The sequence below is a fragment of the Scardinius erythrophthalmus genome, assembly GCF_964197995.2.
Source record: "Scardinius erythrophthalmus genome assembly, chromosome: 25".
NCBI lineage: Eukaryota > Metazoa > Chordata > Actinopteri > Cypriniformes > Leuciscidae > Scardinius > Scardinius erythrophthalmus.
In genome coordinates, this window is record NC_138245.1 from 1,340,519 (window position 1) to 1,364,247 (window position 23,729).

Here is a 23,729-nt window from a genome sequence, read left to right on the forward strand (position 1 = left end):
TTTGGTTTGATTGGACTGGTTTGGTATTTTGGGCTGGTTTGGTTTGGGTTGGGTTGGTTTGGTTGGACTGGTTTGGTTGTTTGGGCTGGTTTGGTTTGGGTTGTGTTGGGTTGGGCTGGTTTGGGCTGGTTTGGTTTTGGTTTGGGTTGGTTGGACTGGTTTGGTTTGGTTTGGTTGTTTGGGCTGGTTTGGTTTGGCTGGTTTGGGTTGGTTTGGGTTGGGTTGGTTTGGGCTGGTTTGTTTTTAGGTTGGTGAGGCCGGTTTGGGCTAGTTTGGTTTGGCTGGGCTGGTTTGTTTGGGCTGGGTTGGTTGGACTGGTTTTGTTTGGGCTGGGTTTTGTTTGTTTGTTTGGGCTGGTTTGGTTTTGTTTGTTTGAGTTGATTTGGTTTGGTTTGGTTTGTTTGAATTGGTTGGGCTGGTTTGGTTTTGGTTGAGTTTAATTGGGCTGGGTTGGTTTGGGTTGGTTGGACTGGTTTGGTTTGGTTGTTTGGGCTGGTTTGGCTTGGGTTGGTTGGGCTGGTTTGGTTTTGGTTTGGTTGTTTGGGCTGGTTGGTTTTGGTTTGGTTGGTTTTGTTTGGTTTGGTTTGTTTGAGTTGGAGTGCTGCTGTTGTCTTTATCTCTCAGGAAGGAACACACTGAGCTCAGCTGGGAACATGCCATTGCTTCAGGGAAGGAGCCCAGAAGGCCTGGAGAGATGAGATACAGAGCAAAGCGATAGCAGAGTCTCAACAAGTCATCTCGGCAGAAGTAGTTCATCATCAGGATTCTGGCTCTGCCAACAAAACGCCCAGAAAACGCTTCCATTCCTGACAAAAACAATTTTGTCTGCTCTTTTATTTCACATCCAGTTTCTACAAAGTCTGATATTCCGTCTTAAAGGCTTAAAACTTTTTGTTTTATATTTGATTAATTAAATAAAAACAAAAATGAATATATAAAATGGTTTAACATTAAAAAATAATGAACAGGGAACAACATTATAAGTTGTTAATTTAAAAATATACTTTTGAATATAGTAAATATACTATAAACTACATTATACATGTAACCATTAGTGGTAAATATTAATCTACAATAATACATTTATAGTTTAGTTATAAACTATAATTTATTTATTTTTAGTTATATAGTTTATAACTATATAGACACATTCAAAAAAGAAATAAATGAAAATTACAAAAACACGTGAAAATTATTAAATCTTTAACTAAAATTAAACCAAATAAATTAAAATAAAACATTTTAAATTAACAAAATATCGCAGTATATCTATGACACTAAAATAACACTGGCTCAATAGAGACTTAGAATAAAATAATAATAATAATAATAATAATAGTTTACCCACAAATGTAAATTCAGTCATAATTTCCTCAACCTCATGGCTACTGAAGAATAAAAGTTTGTGTAATAAATTCTGTTGAGCCACTTTTTGTAACGTCTATTTGATGCTTTTCTCATTTAACACAATAATGATTTATTAAATTATCTTTTGGGAGTAATTTCTAAGCCAAAGTTGATGTGAAAATGATTTGCTATTAATTAAATTAATTAATCACCACATTGTGTAATTAATTAGACAAAATATTTTAATTGCTTGACAGCATGACACTTTAATTATATATCTTTTTTTTTTTTTTTTTTGCTTGACACTTGGTGACTGCAGTGAACATTACAATACGCGTAAAAAATAAGTCGATTTTCTTCCCACAATGCTGTAGAACGGGTCCAAATGATATCACTTCCTGGTTTCTCTCCTCACTGGTTTCAGACAGCAGAAGAGTGAAGGAGGTTTCTCTCCTCACTGGTTTCACTGGTTTCAGACAGCAGAAGAGTGAAGGAGGTTTCTCTCCTCACTGGTTTCACTGGTTTCAGACAGCAGAAGAGTGGAAGTCGACGTGGAAGGGGAAGTTTCACAGAAGGGCTTCAGGGTTTTTCCCATCTGAGAAACTCCTCCCATCGCCAGCTCCAAAACTCATTTCTACATCTTGACACTCCCTCAGGAGAATGAGTCACTCGCTTCACCCCAAAACACACACACACACACCCCCACCCACTCACACACACACACACACACACACACACACACACACACACACACACACACACACACACGTTTGTTTTGCTATACTTGTGAGGGTTAGGTGTAATGGTTTTTATACTGTACAGACTGTATATTCTGTCACCCTACACTAACCCTACCCACCCATCACACACACACATTAACCCAACCCTAAACCTACCCATCACAGAAAACTTTTTGCATTTTTATATTTTTATTAAAACGCTGTTTAGTATATTTGTAAAGCCATTTTAAATACGAGGACTCAGGAAATGTCCTCATAAATCACGTTCACTTTCACGTAATACCAGTGTAATACCCAAATAATTATACAAATTACTGTCCTCATAAATCACATAAACACACACACACACACACACACACACACACACACACACTCCTATGTAAAGATACTGTATTAGACCAGAGAAACGATCAGCAGGAAGTAAATCTCCTGAATCTAGTGAGTCTTTCTGGCTCTCTTTCCGTCAAGCGGACTCACACAAACACCAGCTAGCAAAACACCGCGCGTCTCGAGGGTGTGGTGGCGTAGCGAGCGCCAGCTGTGGGCTGTTTTTCCTGGGATCGATGGATGAATGAATGAATGAAGGCCCCATTCTGGCTCTATCTCCCTCTGTGACACATTTCCTGACCCACATATCAGGGGAAATGCAGTTTTAGGCGCTTTTCTTCCCAGAGAAAGGAGAAAAGGGTGGTTTGCCTAAAGGAAACATTCATCTTGAAGTGAAAGTTCTCTCATTATTTACTCAATCTTACATCTTTCAGATGAGCACAAAATCAGATGTTTAGCAGAATGTTTCAGGCAATGATGAACACGAGGCTACGGCTGCATGAGTTTGGAGAGAAATACAATTGTGATTGTTCTGATTAAAACTGCCATTGTCATTTAATAAGCTATAAAAAAAATAAAAAAAAGGTACAGTTCTGCTGTTTTTGTTTGTATGGCTTCACAATTTGGCCAAACATTTTGTGATTATACATCATCATGACTAAAATAATAATTATAAATATAGCTGCGAGCAGCAAATATCAGGGTTCAAGCGGATTAAGGACTTTAAGCACATGCGTAAAAAAGACATGTTTTATTTAGCAAGCCTTTTTCCATCTCAATCATAGATGGAAATAACCGTTTACAGCCAACACAGGACATTTCTCAAAGGAAATATATGGATGTAAAGTTTTTTGACAGTTAATTCATTGTAATTCATGAATTAGACAGTTAAGTAATTCATTGGCAAACATGTTTTTTTGAGATACATCAATGTAAGCATAAACAATCATGGCAGTTTGGACAAAGACACAGCATACCAATTTTAAAGTCAATCGGACTATCGGTGAAGTAGTTATAGCCGTTTTCATGTTTTCTTGAGTCCACGCCTGACGGTTGAGGAGTTATGAGCCATTTCGTACTTTTGAGCGCTGTAGCGCCCCCGTCAGGCCGATCGGGGCGAGCCTGGGTGACGTTGTAGACAGTGTGAGTACTACGACTTACGGTTTGTCTGCCCGATCACTTTTAGGGGAGAATGCTGATCCTTGGAAAATGTAACAATTACAGTAGGGTTTCGACGCTGCGCGCTTGAACCCCTAATAATGTACAAGTCACAGTACAAACAGAGATGAGTTTGTATTTACAGTGAATCGAGATGCTGCAAACACCAGTGGCTGTAAATGAACACAGTTCATCGCAGTTATTTGGTTAAATCGCAGCCTCACACTAGGCTTTATCACAATTCCAGTTTTATTTTGATTAAAAATGCAGTCCATTTAAAAAAATAATAATAATAAAAAAAAAAATAGTCCATAAAACTCATGCAAAATATATTGAACCACACACCCAAACTGAAGTCACTAGTCTCTGAAAACCGGTTCCAGTTACAAAACATGAGATTCAATGACATTTGACATCATGATGTCTTTATTTGTTTTAAGTGTATGCAAACATGAGGTTTGAGAAGTACAGCAGAGAAGATAATCAGCTTTATTTCTGTGGAACGAATGAAGCCCAAAGTACTTTGGTTGTTATGCATGCACTAGGATATGCAAACAGTATAATAAATGTCAACATCAGCATAGTAAGCACACATTATGAGCGGATGGCCAGAAAGAAAAGGATGAGATGGAACAACATCAGCAATATCAAGATCCTGGAGACGCAACAACAACATTAACAAGCGTTTGTGTGAAGCGACGCACACAGCTGAGAACAGAGACACTTTTATTGCTCGTAACATCTGGAGGGAAAAGGCAGGGATGCACAGATATGAAAATTTAGGCCGATACCGATAATTCTTTAAATTTGAAAGCCGATAAATCTAAATCCAAATTTGTATTCAATTCTTGAAAGCCATATTACAAAAACACAAGTTTCATCATTAAAATCCACGTCCCAAACACACAATTATAATGATGTTCTCATCATAACTTTATGTAGCCGATATGAAACCAAAACCAACGAAACCTAGTGCGAATCTGAAGCGTCTCAGCTGAAGGAAATAATACATTATTTATCGGCTTTAATATATCGGCGAAATTTTCTTATTGGGCCGATAACGATAACATTAAAAGTGGACATATATCGGGTATATGGGCCGATACCGATATTGAGGCATCCCTAGAAAACCTGAGGAAAGGTGAAGATACTAGACAAAGATGAACCTTTCTGTTGAGCTCCTGTGTTTGCGAACACTGAAATCCAGGTTACTTTGAAAGTCTGTGCGTCTCGCTGTTCACATGCGCTAGTGTTCGCATCAGAACTGTACTTTGTTCTTTACACACCTAAGTTTAATAAGAAGTATCAGCAAAAGTAACAGTCGCTGCTTCCATCCAAAGTTCAGAATTCATCTTGCGTGCAAATTTGGAATATTGCATAAAACATTTGCGAGTAAAGCACAGATTCCATCCAAATATCAGCAATAAAGTTCACACACTCTTTCAGAAACACCAAACCAACATCAGAGATGCTGCGACGCCATTGGTCCGCCGGTTACTCCAGTTATCCAATCACAGCTGACGCTGAGGCATCAAGGGATTTATTCGGTGACTGTGTTTCCATCGTAGTTTATATGCACGTCTTCTTATCGGATAAAATGTATCCACCTCATTTGAGCACAAGTTTGGTTTAATGCACATTATTATGCACAACTTATGTACATATCTTAAAATTTGCATAAAAATAGGTGGATGGAAACGGATAATCGACTGAGCAAACATCACAAATGATATCCAATACAAGAGAGCAAATGATCAGTGGATCCGCATAACTCTGGCTTCACGAATCCCTCACTGTAACGTATGGCTTAATGAGGCCAGGTGTGTTTCAGATGTGTGTGTCGTATCTGGAGGTGGAGCAGGTCGAAACATGCACACATAAGTCCACACACACGTGTGTTTGCAGGTGCAGGAGAGTCTATCACAGCATCTCGGAGTGTGTTTGAGTCCAGTCGAGGGTGATAATCAAACGATAGACACAGAAACCCGACACAGGGCGTGTGTGTGCAAACACAAACCTGCCTCGTTTAATTACCAGTGTGACGAGCAGCCGCTGAAGTGTGGTCACACACACACACACACACACACACACACACACACACAAGACCTCCTTAAAGCCAGGATTGGAGAAAAGGATATTTTAATGAGAAAGACTGGAAGACTTTGAGGGCAAATGATTTGAAACCAGAGAGGAGGGTTTAGAGGAGATCAAACACAAGCTCTTGTTCCAGAGAATAACCCGTAACCGCAGAACGAGAGGCGATCCGGCTCGCACACACACACACACTCCTGCACACTTATGATCTGTGTTTGGGGGTTTTGATGTGCTGAGGAACACAAGATGAGCTCCAGTAGTTCACAGAAGAGCTCAGCGAGGTTCAGCTTCTGCCATGTTGTATCAGATTCTTCTCGGTCGCAGTATTAGTGATGAGAATGAAGTGTGTCGTCACGCTAACCTGTGCATGAACAGATCCTGCAGGCGTCTTAACAGGAATATGACATTTTTACACAAGGCAAAACATTTCCACTTTTAGCATCAGGCCTCGTCCACACTAATACGCTTTCGTTTGAAAACGCATCTTTTCTCTCCGCTTTGGCCTTCCGTCGACACTGAGACGGCGTTTTTATTAATAAACGAAATTGAAAACGCTCTCCAAAGTGGATGCATTTGAAAACGCAGTTTTCTCGTTGTAGTGTGGACTGAGAAAACGGAGGCATTTAAAAAAAGATGACATAAGTTTAGTCATGTGACACATATTGTACCAACTAGGGCTGTCACTTTTGAGAAAAATCTAATTCGAACGGATATCAAATATCAAGCAATGTATTCGAATATCTATGAAAAAAACAACTACAACACTGTAAAGGAGATTCAGTCACAAATTTATTAATAGTCTGACAGTCATAAACAGGACTCAGACCATAGCCTGTCTAAAAAAAATGTCTGAAACAGCAGGTTATCAACTTAATCTATATGAAGTGCCACTATGCATAGCCAATCACAAAATTAGGCTACATGGAAAAAAAGGTGCCGACCGGTTGTGCAGGAAAGTATGCACAGTATGCAAAGTATGTTCGAATGCATATTCGAATATCGAATAAAAAGTGACAGCCCTAGTACCAATAGATATTCATGTTTATAAAAAAGTGGTTTATTGTCTAATGTCAGCGCGTGAATCCATGAGACCAACTCGGACCTGTTGCAAAATCTGCATTTGGGAAATCTTTTACTCTTATGCGAAATTCCCAATCTCATGGATTCCTATTAAAATCACTGCATTTCACCAGCAAAAATTCAACGAAGAATGGTAAATGTGAGCGCACCTTAAATTAAAAAAATATGTCAGTACATTATAATGAATCTGTTTAAGGGGGGGTGAAATTCTATTTCATGCATACTGAGTTTTTTACACTGTTAAAGAGTTGGATTCCCATGCTAAACATGAACAAAGTTTCAAAAACTAAGTTGTACGTTTGAAGGAGTATTTCTGTGCCAAAAATGCTCCTTCCGGTTTGTCACAAGTTTCGGAAAGTTTTTTTCGAGTATGGGCATATGTGACGTCAGATGGGGCGGAATTTCCTTATACGGGTCCTAAGGGCACTTCTGCCGGAACAGCGCGGGCGCGCGCGCACTCGTAGACCAGAGCAAGAGAGCGAAAGCAGTACGCCCATCAAAGCGCTATGCTCGGCTTTAGGGAAGTCAATGTCACCAAAGAAGTGGGTTTTTTAGAAGTGAGTTGTGCAAGACTGTTTGTTCCCTGCATTTCGACGATGATTGTTTTATAAACAAAAAAAGCCCAGATCGACGGATTTGCAGATCGTCTAATGCTCAAGGATGGAGCAGTCCCAATGATAAAGGTTCACGGTCGTGTGTTGGAACCGCAGGCGGTGAGTAAAACTGCTTCAAATGTCTGTGTGTTGTTAGCTATCGGCGCGTAAGCACAGCCCACACGGCCCGCCTCCAGCCGCTCGTTTTTTTTTCCGGAAAGACTCGGAACTGTCTATCTTTCTTTTATAAATATAATAAAACTAAAGACTTTTTGGAGATATGAAGGATGCAGTACTACTCTATAGGTACTCAAGATTAACATGAGATTGACTGAAAATGAGTGTTTCACCCCCCCCCCCCCCCTTTAAGTTGACTCAACTAATTTCAGTTCATCTAACGAGAATTTTTAATTTTTTAATATTTTTTTTTTTTTTTGACTTTTCTAAAATTTATTAGAATTTAGCAATGCAAGGAGCTAAAAAACACATGTTTTAGCTTTATGTTTGATTTTCAAAGCAAAATACATGATATGGGCATTATTTGCCTTTCAAAAATAAACACAAACATATTTCCCTGAATACGTAAAAAATAAATAATAATAATAATAATTAAGCGATATTGCATGCTGGGAACTTACAAAACAATGTTCAACGTAAAACTGTTTGGAAAGTTGGGACAACATTTGGACAAATACTTGAGTATATAAGTAAGGTCAGTAAAACAACTTTTGTTAGAAACATTTTAAGAATATTCTCATCCAAAATAACAGACTCCTACTAAAAAAAAACTGTTCAAGCTACTTTATTTAAACTCTTTTCTAACTTTGTACAGTGATGTAAACGTCTCCACAATGTTTAATACTATGATCCCATCACTGACACTATGAACACCAGTAATAGCGAGCCTTGCTTTAGCAAACACCACTAATTACGGTGTGCGCTTGCTAAAGGCTAACTCACACCGCAGGAAAATGACAGATTTCAAACGAGCAATCATTTGTGGATGGTGTATGTTCTTCATTTAAAACATTACGTGGGCTGACAACAATCCATAATATGCAGTTTGCAATGACAAGATAATTAAACAGTCATGGTTTAAAACCTTTACCTTTATCTGTAACTAGCCTAAAAAACTGTGGAAAAGCCCAACATGGGGACGATGCTATCTCTCGCTCCCATGCGTGCTGGAAGATTAGAAACAGTGATGTGTTCCCTAAAGGCTTCAGAGGAGATTACGGCTCTGTCGACTGATGCCAGATCAGTTGTGCTCCATCTGGACCCGTGAGAAGAGATAAAACGCACAACTTCCAGCCAGAACAGGAGCTATCAGCGCTCATCGCCTCACAATCACTCAGGCCTCGTCCACACTCATACGCTTTCGTTTGGAAACGCATCTTTTTCTCTCAGTTTTGTCTTCCGTCGACACCGAGACGGCGTTTTTATTAATGAAAACAAACCTTTTTGAAAACGCCGTTTTCTCGTTCTAGTGTGGACTGTGAGAACGATGATGTAAGTTTAGTCATGTGACACATATTATATAGATATTGATGTTTATATTGTGCCTGTTATCTGCTATTCGCTCTCACACTGTTGCTGAAATATGTGAGTTCACACACTCTTCATATCCCAGTCCTGCAGAGATGACAGAATACACTCACATCTGCTGTCCTGCGGTGAAACATGAGCAGTTGTAGCGTTTTAGCCCAAACATATAATAGTGAGTGAGAGTGACCTGGACCATCAGTGAATGAGGAGATACTCTGCTCAATAAAATGATCCTGTCAGAAGAATTGAGCGATAACTTTATTATTTATTTCTCCGTCTGTATCGTCTCAGTGAGCTTTAGTGAGGGTTTACACATGCGCCGTAAAGGGGAATTTAGCGTTTTCCAAAAGTTTCTCATCCGCACTGAAACGCCGGGAAACACCTGAAAACGCTAGTGTGGACAGAGGACATTTTTAAACGAAAACGTTTAAAACGCCATTTTCAAATGTATCCGGATTAATGTAGGCCTTAATCACCGCTTCATTTCTACAGCTCAGAAGTTTTATCCCAACTAACAGTGATCAGCTTATGCAATATATAAAGCCAAGTGTGCCGCACAAGCCCTGAAAAGTGAAGCCAAAGCATCTCGATCGCCCCCCGGTGGCTGGTCCTAGTATAGGTCATAAGCCCCGCCTCCCCGTGTTATTCAACAGGACTTGAGACCAACTAAACAATTTAATTACACTTCAAATATCTTTTTTCCGAAGGTGGTTTCTGTCATTTACTGTAGTTTTTATCACGCTCATGTAAATTCAAGTGTTTGTTTTTAAAATAAGTTTGTTTGTTATAAGTTTGTTATTATTTGATGCTAAAACGGTGGTGTGACGTCATGATTGACAGCTGTGATTGACAGGTTCTCTGAGCGAAGTAGTCACTGAAGCACAAACAGACTTTTTTTCGGGATCTTGAGAGGACTGAGGAGATTGGAGCTTTAAATTGAATATCTAAATTTCTATAATTAATTATTTCACACCGAGAGGGCGGGGCCTTGATTTCACGGCTTTACTTCCCGCTCACGACTGCGCGGGTCTGGCCCCGAGATCGCTACTGCGCAGACTCAAGACCCAAGATGTCAGCGCCATATTGGGACACTGGCGGCTTCACTTCTCACCAATGGAAGAGAGTGAAGGGGCGTCGTCCATATTTTTTTACAGTCTATGATAACACGATACGATAACAACAGCTTTCTGGAGCCAGATCATGAGGGATTTGAGAAGAAACACTGGAGGAAGTTTCTCCTGGTGATCGAGTAGAATTAAAACAGATACTAAAACAATTACCGAACCGAACCGTGACTTCTGTGTACCGTTACACCCCTAATCGCATGTTTCGGACAGTGTTTAGCACATTATTTCTGCCATCAGTTGTCTGTACATCATGATGCTAACGACTGATTTCTTGAGATTTGCTGGTACATCTGCAGATGCTGAAGGCGGTTAATAATAAAGCAGACCTAGAAACACATTCACTCACACTAGAGAATGACCGTAATGTGATCGCCGCTCGCTATAGGAGGCGATCAATCTTTAATGGCAGCTCTAGTGTTATATATGGGTCATCAGGCCTGAACGGGTCACAGCAAACACTCGTGTTTCTGCACATCTACTCTGACATGAAGAATCATCCATCATAGCAAACCAGCAGATTTAATCCTGAACGACACATGACTGAATAGAAACGGTTCATTATGGCAAATAAAGTTTGATTTCAACTAGTCGAAGTAGCACTGGCAGATAAGCCACTAACCAGCTCATAAGACATAATTTTGTGGATATCTTACAGAAGATTCATGTCTCATTTTAGGATCAACCTACATTTTAGGTTTCCAGTGCCTTCTAATCCAAGAAACACAGATTCAGTCATATCGACATCCATGTTTTCACTCAACTTTAAAGGGATACTTCAGCATTTAGCATTAAGCTTTGTATCAGTAGAAAACCTGTAGTATTTTCGAATGACCGTGCTTTCCACCCTCATGTCCCCCTGAGACGAGAGATTTATGTATTTTTTGTCTGAAAAAAATTCTCCGATGACGCAAAAATCGTCATTTTGCTGTCCCGCATGTGTTCAACCCACCCATAGAGGGATCTCACTCACAGAATGTACACACAGTGTCAGCCGTCTTTCTTTGGAAGCTAAGCTAACGGGCTCTTATTCTGTGGAGAAAGCTAAGTAGTAGGGGTTACCATCCTCTTTTTCCCGGACATGTCCGGCCGTCGAGATCGTCCTGAATATCCGGGATTCGGCTTTTGCTTTCTACAGTCGCCATTCATTGTTTACATGCACACCTTTTGTTTCAGTCTAACTGAATTCATTCCGATCGGTGAATCTGAATGTAGTGTTTACATGAACGCTAAACAAGTGATCGGTTGATGTGCGTTTTAACATTGCTAAGAGAATTCCCGCTCCTCCGTGAGAGATACGAGACCGGTGCGTCTCACAGGCGTCGCTCATCAGTAATCACGCCACCAGCCTCGTCCTGCTTGCCACAGTAAACATGATGCCGTTCTCCCGCGGCCCTCAGCCTCGTCCTGCTCGCCACAGTAAACATGATGAATGGCGACTGTAGAACGCAAAATCCGAATCCCGGACATTTTGGGCGATCTCGAAATCCTGGGCAGACTCGTCATGGAGACTCACAATAAAACGCTATCTTTTACGTTTCGAGTCAACTAGTAGCCTAGCCTTGTTGTTTAACTGCTCTCTAACTGGTAGGTGTGGCTTGGGAGTGTCCTCGTAGGGCAGCGAAGCAAGTGCATTCTGGGAGTTGTCTTTCATCCACATGAGCCAAAAATACATTTTCTGGCTTTTCTCAGTCTAGAAGGCTCCAAATTCAAAAATAATTTCAAATATCTACTACATAAATGACCCATTTTAAATACACATTCATCTTTCTAGAGGTGAAGTATCCCTTTAATGTATCAAACTGATCTCCTCAAGTATTAAAACCGTTTTAGTTATGTACGGAAACGTTTTATGCATGCAATTGCATTGTACACTATAAAGTTGACTTCTATTAGGTTATATTAGTGTTGAGTTTTATCCACAGACTGGCCTACTTAAAATCAAATCAAGGTCAAAACCGGTTCCAAGAGCAGAAACAGAGGATAATCTAAACATTGGCCCGCAGACAGTAGAGCCATGAATGAGGAGCCATGTACTCGCTTGTAAGGAAGTTTAGGAGGTTTGAGCCTCTTGATGAAAGACAAATATGTTTAACTAAGCGTCGTTGTAAACATAACACAGCTGGCTTTACACTCGAGCACTGATGTGATCGCAACAACACGCAGACACAGCTCAACAAAACACTTCTGAGAAACGACTCAAAGCTGGTCAATAGAGGTCGGACAATATGGTTTAAAGGCTGAAATAATGCTGACTTATTTCACGGCTCATACTTGATTCTGATTGGTCAATCGGGTCATTATTCCTTGATAACAACCGGTGAACATAGAAACACAGGCTCAAGTCAGCAGCGCTATACGCTCGCTAGGAACGCTTATTCTTCATGGAAGTGGTGCGTTTAGTGTTTTAGTGAGCTAATAAAATATTAAAACTCAGTCAAATCAATATTTTGTGTACAGGTATTTAACTATGCCATCCAGTATCATGGACTCGCTCTCTCTGGTTTCATACAAATGAAGTGGCGGCCATTTTGTGAATATTGTTTTGTACACTGTTGGATTATAAGATACAAAACAGTTTAATCTCAATATCTCTTATCTCCATAATTATTAATGTGTTGAAATCCTGTGTAATAAGTGGTATGACTGTATACCGTATCTCTTAAACATCTGTCTAGTTTGATCTTGCCGCTGAAACTGCTCTCTCCGCGGAAGCTCCGCGTTTAAAGAGCTAATACAATATTTCCAAAGCAGTTTCTAAAGCCCTTGCATTCTTACTATCCTCCATTAAAGTTTGGATGCGTGTCTCTAATTCAGAAATCTTCCCCGTCAGCCTGACTATCTCCTGCATTTATCACATGTAAAGCCCTCATTGCTGACAGAGACGGCTATACTATACATGTGTCAGGCAGCGCAAGTGACAATAAGAGGAGAATCTGACTCACCACAGTTGTTTGATGGACTCGTAAAATTATTATTAAAGCATCATATAAAAGAGGATCTATTCTGCTTTTCTCCATGTTCATCTGTGTTTAGTGTGTAACGTTGCTGTTTGAGCATGATAAAGCTCCAGTTCTTCTCTATATCAGTGTCAGTGTTCCTGAACTCCCTGAAACGCCTCCATTGTATCTTGAGCTTCTTCCAGGAACGAACACGTCACAATATTCCTCATTATAATAATTAATGCGCAGAATAAAGGGGCGGGGCCTGGTTGAGTTAGTTAGTAGTGTGTTAAACTGGCGGTTATGGTAAGGGGCGGGACATTTTCCAAACACACTCGAAGCGCTCGACCAATCACAACACACTGATCCAGCCGACCAATCAGAGCACGGTGTGCTTTTCAGAAGGAGGGGCTTCATAGACACAGGAACTAAACAGAGCGTTACTGACAGACTGGGAAGAGAGGAGCCGCAACAATGGAGAATATGAGGAAAATAATCAACATTCAAGCAGGAAAACCTGTTCTAGTAGAGCCTGAAACAACATAAAAACTGTAAAAGGGCCTAATATGGCCTCTTTAAAGGAAATTGTCAGTTATGATAGATATTTTTTTTTTCTATACAAAGTTGCAAGATATTCTTGATGCATGACCGACAGCATCAGGAGTGTGTCTTTGATAACTCACTAGGTTTTGAAACAGAGACATAACATCCAGCCAACCTATTATTAAGATCTAAAAAGACGTCTCTCCTCAGGTTAGGATGATGGATGTCTCTGTCAACATCTCTGACACGACATCAATCCTCGTATAAGTCTGAAAACAACTACATTAAAGAATACCTATCACACGTACAGCATTACAGATGATCTGCTCACTTTTACAGTTTATTCATTTTCATCACATTCAGGAATTATAGTCCATTTAAATTTGACTCTTTAATGACATAGCGTCAACAACATCATTTTATAATGTGCAAAATGATAAAATTGTGTGAGCAAACACTTTAAAAAATTTATTTTCAGCAAGTTACACGTCATAATATCTTGTTTATGTTATGATTAATCTCCAACATATAGGTTGTGTTGGAGTGAATTGACCAGCTAATAAAGTTGGTTCAGTTTTCTGTTGAACATTTTCATTTTAATGGCTTCATCAAATTTTAATAATCAAAAAGAATGTCCAATCTTTTGAATTCATAAAACATGAATTTTTTTATAATTTATAATAGTTTTTTTTTTTTTTTACTTTTTACTTTTTTTAAACAGTGTTTTATGATTTAATACAAATTTTATATCAAAATTGTAACAATTTTTAATGCAAAAATTAATGCATAAAACTTTAACACTGAAAAAAAATTGGTGTAGTAACAGTTTTCACTCAGTTTTGCTTGCTTGTAAATTTCACAATTACAAAGAAACGACAAGTAACATCGAATTAAACATGAAATTTTGAAGAAATAGTATTTTCTTGTAAAACATACTCTAATATTCTTTGTTTTATCTACAACTTCGACAATCATGTTTTACAGTGAATTGAATTAATCTTTTAAAATGCAATCAAATAAAATTTGACCAATTCCTTTCATGTTTTGGCAAACAAGGTCATGCATAACAGTTTGTTTACGGTTTATTACTATTATTATATTCACACACACTCGTCCATATCTGATATTTGATTGAGTGTGCAGATCTACTTTGATTTTATTCATACAAAAATTCTGAGACATTCCACGTTATACTGTAAATACTGTAAATTTATGACTTGATTTCACGATTCTGAATGTTTTCCATTAATATTAGTTAACACATACTTACTATGGGGTTAGGGTTAGTTGTGTTTGTAATTATGCATAATTTACTGTTATTACTGTAGTAAGATCATGTAACGTGTAATAAAATACACTTTAAAATAAAATGTTTCTAAAAAAAAATGCTTTCTCAATGTTCAGTTTGGTAGTTTTGCTGGATGTTCTTGTGAATAAATGGTGTTTGCTGGAACGGGGACTGCAGTGTGTCTGACAGGTTTGTTTGGCACATCATAACGCCAGCAGAGGAACTGGAAACACACAATGCCATCTTTATCACCGTGATGGATGGCATCAGAAATGAAGGGCAGTGAATGTGAACGTGTGTGAGTAACACAGAGAGCCATTGTGTGGAGCGTCAGGAGAACTCCAGTGTCCATACATTACCAACTCCACAACCGCAGATAACAGGATCATTTACCGAACTTGAGGAAGAGCGCTGACGGGAAAAAGCCTCGTCGACATGGTGGAAACAGATGAAGACTCAGCGTGTTGTGTTTTCGCACAAATGACTTTGCTTCTCAGCCAATCAGATTGTGTGTCCAGATCTAATTTTGTTCAATGAGGAGTTACATGAGTTTAAAGTAACCTAAATAAGCTATTCAATACCACAGTTTGCTCAACCGAAAAGGACAGTCATTTCAGAGATGAAGCAAGTTATAACATTTTGATGAAAGATTACAGACTTAACTCTTTGCAAAAACACATATTGATCAATGGTGAAAAAGACCATGAATGTATACTAAAGTATCATTATAATGCTATTATAAAGGTTCCTAATGTTGTTTCAGAGTCTCCTACAACAGGTTCACATTCATCCAAGGTCAAAAAACACTGTAATGTCCTCATAATCTCCACTGCAGCGTCAGCTCTTTCTCTCAGTGTCTGAAACGCTTCCATCGGAGATTCAGTCTCTCTAAACTCCGCCTCTCTGAGAGCTGCTCTGCTCTGATTGGTCAGAAAGCAAACGCTCATTATCATATCTGAATCTCAGCTCTTGATCACAGTGATACGAACAGTAACGATGGCGTGGGTTTCACCGTATCAATCTCAGAAAACAGCGTCTTCTCGACACGAACAACACGAACCAAACTCTTCCAGTCTCAGATACACTACAGTGTTTGAGGGCGGGGCTAAGAGACGCTTCAGCCAATCAACACCACAGGCTGGCATTATGCTAATTAGTTACAAACCAGAGACTGAATTACTGACTACTCGTTTCAGTTCAGAATCACTTCTTTCTTTTTGGAGACAAAAACTTTTACAAAATATTTTGTGACGTATTTGTTTCCGGGAGAAACTCAAGACTACAATGGAGGCGTTTCAGGAGTTCAGAAACAATGACTCTGATATAGAGAAGAACTGGAGCTTTTTCATGATCATACAGCAACATTACACACTAAACACAGATGAGCATGGAGAAAAGCAGAATATGCGCTCTTTACACTTATATCGCTTGAGCTCTTTCCCACGGTGCAGTTCAAGAATAATACACGCTCGTACACAATCCTCCAGTGCATTAGTGGAAGACAGTAAATATGACCCCCAAAACTGCTTCCCAACCTACGCCTTCAGTACAAGAGAGAGAGAGTGTGTGTGTGTGTGTGTGTGTGTGTGTGTGTGTCGAGTGTCCAAATATTATGACAGATAGAGAGGAGAGAAACTAGTGTTACTTTTGTCAGCTATTTTTACATCTAGTCTTAGTCTTAAGGCCTGTTCATACCAAGGACAATAACTATAAAGAATAAAGATGTGGAAAAAAATCGTTCATCATCTCTGAATAAACGGTGAGAAGTATTAACGTTACCTCGAGTATCCAGCGCTCGTTTCCACAACATTGTCTTGCTTTCTTTGAAGTTGCAGTGAAAAAGACTAGGGGCTCTATTTTAACGATCTGAAACGCAAGTATCAAACGCGAAACGCAAGTAACTTTGTGGGCGGATCTCGGATCCCAACGCAAATCTATAATGTGTTGGTCTGAAGTCGCTTCATTACTCATAGGTGTGGTTTGGGCGTAACGTGAAATAAACCAATCAGAGCGTCATCTCACATTCCCTTTAAGAGCAGGCGCGCTTGTTCCATGGCGGATTGCTATTATAACGGCGGATTTGCCAGGAGCGGTTCACAGCCGAGGAGACCGACGTTCTCGTCAGGGCCTTAACACACAGAGAAGTGACATTGGGGATGGAGAAACACACCCAGATTAGCTTCGCTTAAACAGGCGTATAATAATCTGGGTAAATGTGTAAGCTAGATTTATGCCTATTTTTCCACATCTTCATGGACACCACAATGATTTCCCTCGTGTGGAATATTTTTCCTTGTAATAATGTATGATTTGCAAAATGAAAACTGTTGCGTCTGTGTAGATGAGAGAAGCAAAGTGTGTGTGCGTTGTGCTCACGCTACATTATGGCCAAGCATGTGCCCTTAAAACAGCATCTGTATAACGCCACTGACTTTAGACGAGGTTTCTCCTGGTCAGTGGAGGAATTGTTTTCTGAAACTGCAAAATAGCACCAGGGAACGTTTGCGCCGGAACACGCCTCCTCTTTTCGCTGAACCGCTCCCAGGAGCGCAAGTTCATTCCCTAATTTACCGATGTGCGTCTGTGGAGGGAAGAGTCCGCTGTGCGTCGGGTGCAAAGTTGGAATGATACATGCGCCAGTCTATTGCGCTGGGTGCGAGATAGGGCCCGAGGTGTTGTTTTTATTCCACAATATTGACTACGTCAGAGAAAAATCCTGGAGTGTTTTCCTCAAAAACCTTCCTTTCTTTTCCACTGAAGAAAGAAAGACATTAACATCTTGGATGACTTATGAGTGCGTAAACACATCATTCTGTCATCAATTACTGTCCCTCGATCGTGTCTCTTCAGAAGACTCTCTTTATCAATGTTTGGAAGCATTAAAGTCTTGTGGGTGAGGGACAACATGAGGGACCACATGAGGGTGAATACATGACAGAATTACATTTTTTGGGTGAACTATCCCATGCGATATTACAGATTACAGCTGATTAAAACGGAAAGACAACATTAATTCACCATTAGCTCACAATATGAACAGTGTGCACTGCTCCGCACACTTTGACGTAAAACACTTGTGTATAAACATATAATCTCAATTCTTTTGGTCCATTATGTTAAGAAACGCCTACGTTTTTATTTAGTGAACATCTCGTCACAGATGGAAGTCTATTGTGGAAGTAAAATGGGTTGTGAATGTTGTGAACTCTTGATTATCAGATCTAAACATGCTTAAAAAGTCATTCCTTCAGCCTAATTAAACATTCGTAAAGACTCGAGTGGTTTTCACTAGAGGTTACGACTATATTTGTCTACACATACACTGCAGAATTATTAGGACTGTTTGATGGCCTCTTCATAGTTCACTTCATGTTCTGAGCCCAGATTTCCTCAGCTGATTGTCTGATGTTTGACAAGAGCACATTATTACGCAATTTCACCGACACACTCGTATCGTGCTCTTATAACAAAATAAAGCATGTTAAATCCAAAAATAAACTGCTTATTTCCATGAATAGAGTTCAAACCACGGCCCTGAAATATGTTCATCAAATGGTCAGTGGAAGGAGGAGCTTAAACTTCAGAATGGTTTTATTTCCATTTGCAACCCTGTTACCTAAATCTAACAAGTCTAAATTCTGATTGTTCTGTGTGTTTTCTAGTTATAAACATTAAATAAGTATAAGAATTATTACACATGAAAATAAAACAAAGATGCTGTAGATTGTGGGTGTTTAAACATTGCAAAAATAACAATATACATCATTAGACTGTCAAAATGATGACGTTCATCTATGATTTTAAGTGTTTTAATATATTTCAAGGTCTAAATCCCACATTTTCAGTGGGGATGTTGCTGTTATACAGATATTTTATGTTTTTATGCTAGATTAACTTGATAGATGAAATGCATCAAACCAGAAAAACACGATTTCTGCCTCTAATGCTTAAAAAAAAACACTAATGGGACACAATCGTACCATATTCATGGAAAATGGCAAAGAAAATACAGAAAAGACTAAGATTATACACCCTAGTTTTCACAAAGTATCCTTCTGAAAGCAGGAGTAATGAGAGATGTGTTTTTCCCCACACAAAAAACACACAAAACCACCACATCCAAACTAGAAGTGGTACATTTCCATTCTTTCACAGCTTGCCATCAATCCTGAACACACACAAGTTAAAAATACAAGACATCAACATGGGAATATAAAGTGCTTGACTGCAGATCCGACTGAAATGAATCTGAAGGTTTCAGACAATAAGCGTGGGCAAATGCAGGAGCACATATCCTCTCATTTTGGGTTTGCGCCTCTAAACCGCTCAGAACTGCTGATGTGGGACTTTCCCACAGTTTCAGTCTCCATGTTTGTCACTGGAGAGTCCCAACGAGGGACCGTTCCCAGAATCCCAACACTGTTCCTGGGTCAGTCTGGCTAGCTGGAGTTACATGACTGAGATCAGCGAAACTGTCCCTGGATCAGCCGTACACTGAGATATTTTTAAAACACATGATCTCCAGAGCAAGTAGAAGTGAAGTTGTGGGACAGGCGCCAGGAATAGCAAGAACAGACTGCATTATGGTTATTTTTCTTAACAGGAAGAATGAGAAATGTAGCATTTGGATGGCATTTGGGTTTTCTAAATGACGTCTGTTGCAATTGTTAAAGTTTCATATAACAATTTAGTCCAGGATTGAAGTTGCAGCGTCCTCTGCAAGTTTAAGGGAATTTAAGACCATTCAGACTTTAAAGTCATTAAGTGCATTTTTTTTTTAAATAAGACAAATTATGTAATAAATCAAAGACAAACAGTTATTAAGTACTAGCACCACATCAATATTCAGTTGAACTTGGTGATGCATGTAAAAAAAGTGTTTTTCTTTCAGAACACAATAATTCTAGTGAAATAGATTAGAAATGTTTAATAAAGAACTAAACCAAAGGTAAAAAGTCACGTTTCCCACAATAAATTAAAAAGTTCATGAAAGAGTAATATTTAATCACATTCATTGTTTATTGGTTACAACATCTAAATACATATTAATAAAGGAAATTTTCCTGACTGTTTACAGTTCAATGAATTTGAAAGAGATTCAGAGAAATTAAATTGTTGATCTGATGATTTTGACATCAAAACCCAGCATCAGTTTTTAACTGTGGTTAGAATATAAATTAGTAAGTAAAATTAGTAAGTTAATATTTACTTTAATTTATATTTTGGAGTAAGTAAATGCATTGCCATCTTTACACTGCATTAAGAATCTGAATCAGTGCGTATATACCACAGATTTTATTAATATCAACATGTTTGAATGTTGATTCCTGCACACTAAATGAGAACATTTTTTAAAATATTTTAAGTTTTTGGATATGTCATATTCAAAAAAACATGATTTTTTTCTGATAAATGTCTATAACATTGTGGTGTCACAATGTGGAGGAAATAGGAAAAAATAATATTTTTGGCTTGATTGCAACAAATGCTGTTTCTGCAGTGAGGAGGTATAAAATTAACAGAATTCTTTATAGTACAATGAGCCCTTAAATGTCCAAATATCCTCATTTCAGGACCTTTGAAAGGTGGTTCTGACACCATTTGCTTCTCAGACCTGCAGCTCTACATCTGTACCTCAAAGACAACCTTAAAGGGCTGGTTGATTATGATTTCTCTTTTCTAGCTTTAGTTAGTGTGTAATGTTGCTGTTTGAGCATAAACAACATCTGCAAAGTTACAACGCTCAAAGTTCAAAGCAAAGGGAGATATTTGCTTTTACAGAAATCGTTTTTTAAGGACTACAACAAACGGCTGGTAGAGACTACACCACATTCCTCCCGGGTTAGTGACATCACCAACCCTAGAATTTACATAAACCCCGCCCCCAGAACATGATTTATAGAGACAGAATATGCTAATCAATGACTAGAAGACAACTACACATCAGCTACATAAATTCATCAACTAACCATTCAGAAATGTCCTGTTGCTTCTACATGTTGTCACTTCTTGAGTCTCTCCATCTTTGTCTGACTCCTGTTTGAACATAAAAGGCTAAAAGTTTTTGAAATTTTCAGTGCATTTTTGCATATTGTAGCTCCGCCCCCTGTGCCGGGAGCAGCAGCTCATTTGCATTTAAAGGAACAGACACAAAAATGGTGCGTTTTTGCTCACCCTCAAAAAGTGACAACTTTAACATGCTATATAAAATTATCTGTGGGGTATTTTGAGCTAAAACTTCACACACACACTCTGGGGACATCAGAGACTTATTTTACATCTTTTTAACAGGGCATTATACCACCACTTTAAAAGAAGATCTCCTGTTTGTCCATCAACAAATGTAAGACTTCCACAAATGGCATTTAGACATTGAGCATCAGTTGTGAACTCATCTCATCTACCAAACCTTCTCACAGAAAACAAATCTAACCTGGGAAGTAGGGCTGAACGATATATATCGTTATCGTATCTATATCGAGATATGAACTTTCAAGATATTACTATCGAAAAAAGCAACGATATAGACGATATAGATTTTCCCTCTCCGCGCTCGCCCTGCATACAACTCTGGCAGTCACAACAAACATCAGTTTTACGAGTGCCCTTGAATGCACCGCTAAAGCCAGCGCGCACACACTACCAGGGACGTGGGAACTATATTGTGAGAGGGGGGGGCGGCGTTTCCATGGTGATGCGTCATTGCTTGTCACGTGACACACCGCAGCAGCAACAGCGCTGAATGAATGATGATCTTCCTTTATGTCATTTTTCCTTTTTTATTCAGAATATTCACAAATGTGTTAGCTATGGCATGAAATATCTGATATTCCGATTGTCAAATACATGCAAGTGGAAGTATATTGTTGTTTAAACACCTTTATAACGATCGCGTTAGTTGAGCTGTATGCGCGATGGGCGCCGCCGTGTAAGTTTGTGCCGCAGACGCAGGTCAGAGAATCGGATCTGTTGGATTTACAACCTCTATGTTTACAACACGTGAATTCATCCACTTCTCCCGAAATACTTAAAAGTAAGTGGCTGGTGAACTGGGAATAGAATAGAGTAAACATTGAAGTTACTTACACAATGTGTATCTGATATGAATAAAACGTGTCGAATTATAATGGAAAGGATTATTATTACCTCTTCCATAGACATCAGTGTGTATTTTACAAACTCTAAATGTATTGTTTTTTTAGTACTTACGTAGGCATATCGTATTGTATCGATATCGAGATATCTGGCATGAAAATCGAGATATGAAATTTTGACCATATCGTTCAGCCCTACTGGGAAGTGCAGTAATCGTTCAGTTACACTCACTAAACCAGTGAGGCTTTGCTGTTCCTTCACAACGAGACACAACGTCATTTTCCAGACCCTTCACTCTCGCTGATCAACATCACGTCTGGCAAGAAGCAGCTGAAGACACACCTCTTCTGCAAGCCCTCAAACACACCTCCTCACACACACACACACACACACACACACTCACAATCACACTCACACAATCTCACTCACGCACGCACGCACACACACACAGTCACAATCACACTCCACACTTTCTCTCTCTCTCTCTCTCTCTCTCTCTCTCTCACACACACACACACGCACAATCGCACGCACACACATACACTTAAACACACACACACACACACTCACTCACGCACACACACTCAAACACACGCACACACACTCAAACACATGCACACACACTCAAACAAACACACACACACACACACACACACACACACACACACACACACACACACACACACACACACACACACAGATAGATGATAAAGTCTAACCTCGGCTGCCTGCGTCTCCTGATGGAGTAACGTCAAGCCGGTCAGATCCTCCAGGAACGAATGGGAAGAGTTGAAGACCTTCGCTAGGAACTGGAAACCTTCTCGCTCATAATTCTCAAGAACCTGTCAAAAACAAACTGATGGTTAATCAATAGCCAGGGTTCCCACACCTCAGTTAACTTCAAATTCAAGTACATTTCAAGGACTTTCCAGGTCCAATACCCTCAAACTCAAGGCCTTAATCGTGTTACCTTGTAAGATACATTGTTATACATTGTTTTCATGTGTCAAACACAACTATGCAAAAATTATTATTATTATTATTATTTTGCATTTATTTTTGGCCATATGAGATCTGATATTCTATAGATACTTTGCAGTCACGTGATATCTGGCGGGCAACAAACGCGGTTAGTGCATCCAATCGCACAACAACTATCTGGCATGTCGTGTACACCTCAAAACACCAACTTTTGTATATTAAAACTGGCAACGTCCTGGCAAGATCCTTGATTAGTTTACTGGTTTTCGTTGCTCGAGAATGACATTCTTGCCCGCCAGCCAGTACAACTGACGTCACGTGCAAAGTATCAATTTGTCGTATTTTTTTGTTGTGCATAAAATTGAAAAATATTCAGTACATCCTATACTGTATTCTAAAATGCTCTGATATTAACTTTTGCATGGATTGGCAGCTGCTCATTATCATTTAAAGAGACATGAACCGAAACAGGTAAAACGGGTGTTGTTTTACACAACCATTGAGGAATTTTAACCGAAGTATATTACAAACTTTACATGAAGACCCTAAAGAATCACACCAACTTGTGGAAAATGGGCATCCGACGACCCCTTTAAAGGCACAATATGTAGTTTTTCGCCACTAGAGGTCGCCTATTCAAAACAATAAATGCTGGATGGCTTGTGTTACTAAATGGCATGCAATTAATTTTAAAAGATATTGTATGACGGAGAAAATACTGCATTACTGTCACTTAAAATAAAGCTGCATCTGATTATGTTATGTTAGCCACTTGACAAAATAGTGGCACGCTAAAAAACACGGTACTCGCGGAAAATCAAGAAAACAAGCGATTCAAACAATAAGAATAACAGTGTTGAGCTATATAACAA

General features: G+C 39.1%; 1 protein-coding gene across 2 annotated transcripts in view; it reads right to left on the minus strand.

The window, feature by feature from the left end:
- The window catches only part of atg7 (ATG7 autophagy related 7 homolog), a 104,684-nt gene that overhangs the window by 8,036 nt on the left and 72,919 nt on the right, over nucleotides 1–23,729 (minus strand). For both annotated transcript variants that reach the window (XM_081357555.1, XM_081357554.1), the window contains exon 19: nucleotides 22,596–22,718. In XM_081357555.1, coding sequence (XP_081213681.1) covers nucleotides 22,596–22,718 — 123 coding nt within the window. The remainder of the gene's footprint in view (nucleotides 1–22,595; nucleotides 22,719–23,729) is intronic.